At 40.3% G+C, this 8500-nt stretch overlaps 1 protein-coding gene across 1 annotated transcript in view; it reads left to right on the forward strand.

The window, feature by feature from the left end:
- The window catches only part of LOC105360547 (uncharacterized), a 32116-nt gene that overhangs the window by 18838 nt on the left and 4778 nt on the right, over window positions 1–8500 (forward strand). The window contains exons 3-5 of the mRNA XM_011497477.1: window positions 1918–2166; window positions 6168–6280; window positions 7415–7527. Of these exons, the coding sequence (XP_011495779.1) occupies window positions 1918–2166; window positions 6168–6280; window positions 7415–7527 (475 nt within the window). The remainder of the gene's footprint in view (window positions 1–1917; window positions 2167–6167; window positions 6281–7414; window positions 7528–8500) is intronic.

Below are 8500 nucleotides of genomic sequence, written 5' to 3' on the forward strand. Positions count from 1 at the left end.
TCTAAATGTTAATTTCATTTTCTACGTTAACGAGTAAATATACTTAAAAAAGAAAATTTGTTAGAAAACCGTCTTGGTTTTTATATCGTAAAAAAGTCTTCAGCGAATACTTGAATTTACGGTGTTTTCTTATTTCCTTGCATCAAGTTTACAGGATCATATTAATTATTATTATTTAAACGGTGATAGATAGGTCGAAGGTTCATCACCAGCATCGTCATTATCATCAACAAACGGCAGGAGCAGCGACGGTGGCGGAGGTAGCAGCAGCATCATTATCATAATCATCATCATTATCATCATTCCATCAAGTCGAGAGTCTTTATTTTAATATACTTAATGCCTAGCAATATTTCAATTACTGGGTGCTTGCTTTTAATCGAAAAGCAACACTCGGACGGAGTAAACGATGCATTTTTTAAATTAAATAATTTCTGCTTAGTCTTCGTTACAATCGCTTTACCAGACGTATCCCGGTAAAGCAAATTTATCAATAAAGTTATTTTCAATCAAACTGGTGTTTAATTTTCATTTTTGCTTTTTGTTTTTGTTTCTTCTTTTCATTAAATAAAATACTATCTTCCATATTTGATAATCCATATGAAGATATTATAATGAAGATACGCGCCAGCACACACATTGCCGCGATATTTACGAAGCGGCATTTCGCACTCTCCGCCGAAGCAACAATGCGCACTTCCATTATCTCCCTAAGAATGCCTCCAGTCTCCCCTACGTAAACTGGCAAACACTCGACGCGCAGGACGTAGGCGGTTATTATCACCTGGGGAGCGCGCGCGTCAACCAAGTGAAAACGAAGTTGAAGAAAAAGCGGCGAGGAAAAACGGCGGCAAAGGCGGACAGACGGCGGAAGGTGGCTTAGGGACCGGGAGGGAAGAGGGAATTTTAAGCGGCGCGCCGCGAGAAGGTAAGAGAGAAAGTCCGGTCGAGAGCGAGTTTGGCTCGTTTTCTGCGGCTCGCTCTTCCCTTTTTCGGCCCGGCGATTTTAACCGGCCGCTACTCGCCTGCAAATTGGAGTTTGCTTTACGAACTTACCTTACGGGAATTCATACGTACCGGATAATTTACGCACCCGCGGCTATAATAAATAACGCGGTCGGCCACGCTGATAAATAATCCCCCCAACCCCCCAACCCCGCCCTCCACTGCAGTCACAAAATTTTCGTACGCGCACGAGTAACCCCAAGGAGAAAAAGGAAACGAAGGGAGAGGGCCTAAATCGATGAATCACGCGATTAATGGTAAGGAAGGAACTAACGTGCGTCCGCTCGTTAGCCTAAGCATGACGTACGCACTGGACGAGTAGAGACGAGGGATCGAGCTACGGAGCTTCTTTCACTCGCTAATGAGCCTCGGAATTTCTTACCGTAATGCCCCATACCGGCGCTCCTCCATTCACGCTCGCAAAGTAGATCGAACTTGACGCTGATTCAAAGGACTTTCCAAGGCAATATCGATTGTCAAGCTCGCTTTTTCATTTTGTCCCTGCGACAACGGTACACCTACCAGCTCAAACAGTTACATCCCCCCTCCCCCCATCCTCCTCCTTCTCCTCCTTCTCCTCCTTCTCGCCCTTCCGCGGGGTTGTCGTCGCCACCACCGCCACATCATCACACTCGTCGCTTTTACTTCCTAAAGCAATACTCGACTTCTCACCCCCCCCCCCCGGGGGGGGGGCTTGGGGGACATTTTCTCACCCCCCCACCCGCCACACCACGCCACGCCACGCCACCCCATACCTAAAATTATAGTCTGCCGCTGACGAGATTGAAATTCCCATGCACGAATGTCGTACCACTAAAGAAACGACGGAGGATTCGGTGCCGCTTCCTTATCCCGGGCAAGCGGTGCTTTCATTAACGACCCTATCCCTCGACTAATCAAAGTCGTGCACAGGGCCGGGCGCAGCTGCTGGACGCGGGCTTCCACCCGACGGTCACGGCCATGTGCCAGCACGGCAACATGAATATACGGGTGAACTTCAACCAGAGCTTCGTTGGAGCGCTGCACGCGCGAGGCCACAACAAGGATTACAGGCGGCCACCCTGCATGATGGCCGGCAACGGGTCCACGCAGATAAGCCTGAGCATCGACCTCTTCGCCATGCCGGACTCGCCCGACTACTGCGGCATCATCGTCAACAACGTGAGTTACTTTACGCAGCTTCATTTACGCGCGAATGAGTAAAGGCTCGCTCGGATGAGCCCGGGACCGAAGATCCTGTTGATTTGGCGTTGGACTCGGCTGACGGGACGCATGCGCTCGCACGCCGAGCGTGAAATACAAATTTGACCAACACATTGAGAATTAAGCCGCAAGATATTTCGTAAGTTGCGGTCTACGTAATTATGATCGACGCAGATACAGCCGACTTATTCTTCTTTCAAGCTTGTATTATTAATCACGCAAGCGCGGGCACGCGCGCGCGCACAAACACACGAGCAAACACATGTAGGAGCGTACACTAGCCACTACGTATCGAACAATAAACTGCAATTGTCTGCGTGCACCTCTGGGCAACCAGTCGCGATTTTTTTTTTCTTACTTAAGAACGGCAAGTTTTATTATTTTCGTTTTATTCAATTATGTAAGCTTTCAGGTCTCACCGCATGTCAGACTTCAAAATTCTGATGTACAAGCGAATGCACGTGGGAAACAATTGATATTTAATAGCAATGAATCGTTAAAAGCACTTTTCTCCAAACCGGTCTTTTTTGTCTTAAAAAATATTACCATTCTGACTCGCTCCGATAAATGCGTTGAAAATAACAAAATGGAGTCTTTAAAGTTTTTTCTTTCTTTTTTTCTTTTAAATTCATTATCTAATCTTAAAATAAGTATTAAAAGGAACGTATATGAACTGTACTAAGTTGGTCGAAACGCTCCAATAGTTTGTATATTTAGCCTTTAGTATTTAACTACGAAACTAAGACTTATAAAAAAAAAAAAAAAAAAAAAAAAAAAAAAAAAAAAAAAAGAAGAAAAGCAACATAACTTCCAATAAATTTGGTACTTACGAAAGACCAAAGTTAATAGGTAACGATATTCTTCAACGATATAAAACAACATTATTGATGTAAAATATTACATTTGTATTTACGTATGTCGAGAAAACCTTCAAATAATAAAATATTAGAATTCTAAAGATTATAAGAGCCATAAGATACATACGATATTTACTGTTACCGAAATTACGAATGAAACTGTACAATCGTTGATTATAGCTACATAAGCAATACTTATGATCCTGTTAATCACAAATTGTAGTATGAATAAATTGTAGCTAGAGAGTTGCAGTGAAGCAAAATATAAATTTTTATTTTATGTAAATGGCAACCGATATTATTCAACATACATACATATATACATACATACATATATATATATATATATATATATATATATGTATATATTTAGTACTATATAATGTGTGACTTTTAATTGAGAAATAAATATGATCTGTGAATGTGAGGAATTGTTGTATAATGTATTTATGAAGTTTTTCAATTAAATGCGTTAAAAATTAAATTCGAATTTAAATGAAATTTTCATTACAACATTATTATATTAAACATATGTTGATTGATGAAACTTTTAATACTTACACCAGGATAAATAAATATTCTCTTGCGTATCAATTGTTTTAAATTGCCTTGTATCACAATGTTTGTTACCATCTCGCTCGACAACTTTACGAAACGTTAATTTCATTCAATTAAAAACGCATAATTATATTATTCAGATTACATAATATATATATATATAATGAAAATTGCCTGACAAAATGTTGAATCTTCTCACATTGAAACTTTAAAGTGTTACGGTTTAAGGTTTTAATGCGAAAATATGGTAATTAAATAATATTCACATTGCAGCAAAGTATACAATTATTGTGATGACGTTAAAGTACAATAAGCGACTGTCATTTTTAAACCGATTTCATAGTTTCGTTTAATTTTTTTAACGATACCTTGTAATACATTAAAATTATATACTCATCATTATATTGTAAAATATGTTGTAAAAATGCCGTTTGTGATTTCAAAAGCTCCATAGTCATTATGAAATAAAATGAATGCTATTTTATTTTGGTTGGTAATACCAACGATGAATAGTCTCTGCAAATAAATTTCTGAGAAAACCTGCGTACCTGTCCAGTAATCTGTATTTACTAAAAGAAAAAGAGATATTAAAACAAACCCTGCCAATAGTTCCAGCTTAAATTTTACCAAATAAAATATCGTTATACATGCGCAAATACATATTACTACGTATGTTTGGCCATAAATCACGATTGGAAGAGTTGTTTATGAATCGCGAATACAAGCATCTTCTCAACACTGCGGGTACCATGCAAGCATGAATTAGGGATTGTGGTACTATTGAGATAGAGACAGAACGGCATGATGGAGGGGGGAGAGAGAGAGAGAGAGAGAGAGAGAGAGAGAGAGAGAGAGAGAGAGAATGACGACGGCGCTAAGGAAGGCGGTTACAGAGAGGCGAACAGTCGGACAAAGAAACAAACAGAAGCTTCGAGCCGAATATACGAAGAGAGAAAGCAGTGCAGTTAGAAGGTTTTTAAATTAAAATATTTAATTCCCTCTCGAAACTTACGACATTATTATCGAACAATTGTACGGCTCGTTTGATTTCAGCATAAACTTATGCATAAATATATATTAATGCCCAGTTTAGAAGGTTTAGTGTAACTTTCTCGTCTAATCAAATGAAAATGTAAACCACAATAATGAAATGCAGAACAGAATCGACGAATGATTATGTCTGTATTTTCCTTCGTCCATCTCAGCTTGGCTACTTTATACGCAAACGTGAGAAATAAGAAGTAAGTATGTAGTGATTGGATTGGCATAGCCTTCTTTCGACAATTGCAGTTGATCCGCAAATGTCAGTCATGACCAGAACAGAATGCCGTAATTTGACGTCCACGAAGACAGCCAGACGTCAGCCACTAAGGGGCGTAAAACTCGAGTTCCAATTCGAATTTCAATTTTGAATAGCCGTTTGTACGAATGGACAATGTAGAATATTGTATCGTCGAGTTTACAAGTGCGTTGAACAGAGATAAAGAGATGAAATTATTAATTCTATTGCTACAGTCACACAACTCTAGTCCAAGATGATTTCTAGATCTACGTTCCACTTAATTGTCTCTTTATACCGTAATAGCCATTTAATTAACTTATTTTGTTTATCATGATGGTAGGTAAGTGACAAAGCAAGATGAACGAATGACTAAATTTGCACGCGTTCTCTATTGAATGTCGACCGAAATTTGCGTGTACGTAATACAAAAATGAAGCGTGTGGAAATACACCGATACAATGATCCTCCCGTAAAGAAAGCACTTTATTTTTATGATAACTATGGAGTTCACGTCGGACTTTGCATAAGATAAGCCATTAGATAATGCACCGTTAGGACAATTCGTCGGACGTTCTTTATAAAATTTACAATGCCTAGATGCACCCAATGTCGCAATGACTATATATATATATATACGCTCGAATTCCCCCCCCCCATGTTCCCATCCCGCCCCCCTCACAAGCACTTAAATTTTTATTGCAAAAGCAATTAATGTGGATCGCATTTTTTATAAAAATCTATTTCACTGGCGTAAATGAGCGTAACATTAACAATGACTTATGCTTTGCGCAGCACCGATTGTAATTCTTGAGCCGCGAGAGAGAAATATGCATTTCCATTGTAACGCAACAGAGCACAATCGGCAACTGATTTACAAATGGCCTTTTTTTAAAAGCGCGCACCTCTGGCGCGTTTAAATTACGCACATTCTAGTTTCGGTCGCCAAAAGAAAAAAGAATTATCCTGTAAACAAGATAACGCGCCTCGAACCGTACATAAATACTTGCAGCCTCCATTCCGTATCCTCTAAACGCAAATTCAGTGTGAAAATGGACGCTCGCACCGCAGCTATTGAGAAACGAATGCCAACAAGATTAGCGCAGCAACCTGAAAGGAAAGTTTTTTACTCCGGCAAATATTTGCGTTAAATGTTACGTTGTTGGAGCGATGCAAAAGCGACTGCTCGGGCTAAAGAGAGACGCGCGATATTTGTCTCAATTACTCGTTTTAATCAACTCGCTCCTTTTTCTCTTCTCTTGCAGCGCACGGACGAACGCTCGCTTTCGATAGCTGTGAGGATCCACAAAACTCTCGAACTGGCCGACGACAAGTTTTACGTAATAACGTGCGGCAACACCAAGTACAGAAACGCCAGGTACGTTATTCCATTAACTTTCTTCGCTTGAATACTTATGCAGATGTATGAAGGATTATCATGGGTAGACGTATAAGGATGTGATTGACAAGGAAAGAGGCATGAAAGACGACTTTCATGTTGCACTGCGCCTCTCGAGCGGTGAAAGTCAGCACTACAATTGATTTGCACGTTAATGTTGCTAATATTTGGCGATTAAGTAAAGACTGCTTGGTAACAGTGGGATTACCGTAACGAGTAAAATATCGTTGACAGTTGTAAAGAAAGTACTTTATTATTTATGCAAAGATAAAATGTACCAGATATATAAAATTTTTAATATTAGCAGCTGTTATTGTTATTGTTGGTGTTATCGTTGATCTCGTCGTCGTCATCGTCGTCCTCGTCACAATTAAAGGGTAATTTTTTTTTGCAAAAATTTCCTCTACTTAATTTCCACTGGCGATTGAATGTATTTATTAAATTAATAGATAATTATAGTCAATTTGGAATGTGATTTAAAAATAACAAAGCTGCGCCCGAAATCAACGATAAACTTGATAAATATCTCGGTTAAATATTGCATTTAGACGGACGTGTTGTGACATTAACTTCTTCATAGGCGCGCGATATACAAAAAAAAGTAGAGAAACGCCATCTCGAATAGCTTGGCTTAGGAGATTTCATGTAACCTCCTACAGATATTGCGTGAAATTCATCGAGCCAAGGGACGCGTGATATACGAGAGACAAAATATATAAAAAAAAAAAAAAAAAGGTAAGGATTGGCTGAGGGAATGACAAAGACTAGTGACGTTAAAGAAGCACCTCTTGGAAATTAATCCCAAAAGCTTTGACCAAGGCCGGTTGAATTGTGCAACAGCGACTCACCACCGTTCCCTCCTTTACCCCCCCCCCCCCCCTTTCTTCATCGTCGTCGTCTTCGTCGTCGTCGTCGTCGTCGTCGTCGTCGTCGTCGTCGTCGTCGCCATCATCGGCATCGGTGCCGTCGTCCTCGTCCTTCCCTTCCCCTTGCCCTATCGCTCCTGTCATCGTCGCCAATCTGCAACTTCTTGTCGCCGCGATCGGCTAATATCGGTCGGCCGATGCATTTTAGTGGCACCCATATTATATTATACACTCTATTCGATTGTAGAAATGAAACGTCCTTGGTGTCCTTGCGGCTACTGGACGGCTCCTCGCGGCGAGTGCAAGAGGCCATTTTCGGGCATAACTACACGCTGCGCGCCGAGATATCGCCGGTCGATGGTAAGTATTACTTGCGTCATTGCCCTCGCTATGCGCATGCGCTCAAGCTTTTGCGAAACTCCAGTGATTTTTTATTTTGTTCCCATCGGCCGATGATCTTAATATTAACCTCGAATACCTTGAAAGGAAAAGCCCATTTTCTCGGGGGTGCGTGCGTGCGTGCGGTGTGCGTCGTTTTTCCCTGAAATGAGAAAGTGTTATTTCATCACGGACTATAAAACTATTTCAGTTCATGCTCATACTAATTCATGCTATCGACTCGCTTTATGACACGGGCATAGTTTATTTACTCTTATAATGCTCGTACTGGATTGTCTTAAAGTGAATTTTGCCAACGGGATGGATCTTTTCATACTTTAATCATTTCTAAAAAACATTCATAAATACACAATTTCTTTTAACGCACTGCAGATAAATTCTTTGATACGTAAAAGTTCATGCGAGATATGTCGCGGAAACAAAATTAAAGCAGAGAAATTGATGGTAGATCTATGGTACCAGCAGCCGATTAGTCACCATATTTTATCACATGCTCACGTGATTCGGAATTTCAGGTATTCGAGCGCGCGCGCGCACACACACGCACGCACACACACACACACACACGCACACACATACGCACACGTGCGCACAAAATAACATACGTGCTTGGCGATCTTGAAACAATTTCGCGAGATATTAGCAGGCAATATTAATCCTTCAAATGGTTATGCCTAGATGCCTCAAGACGTTCGACGTACGCTCGATTTTACCATATTCGTCCAAATGATTAAAGCCTCCTCGCGCTTACCACATTCACTCGACATTTTTACCAATTTTCAGCTCACTTATCACGATTAAAAACATAAATATTGCTTCCTAATTAATGATTGAGGGCGTCGGACAATTAAGTCCGCTATCCATTGTCTTGCACGATACATATTTGTTTTTACAATCACGATAAACGTATGGGAGGGGAAAAAAAAACTTTTTC

The sequence above is a fragment of the Ceratosolen solmsi genome, unplaced genomic scaffold (genome assembly GCF_000503995.2).
Source record: "Ceratosolen solmsi marchali unplaced genomic scaffold, CerSol_1.0 scaffold47, whole genome shotgun sequence".
Taxonomy (NCBI): Eukaryota; Metazoa; Arthropoda; class Insecta; order Hymenoptera; family Agaonidae; genus Ceratosolen; species Ceratosolen solmsi.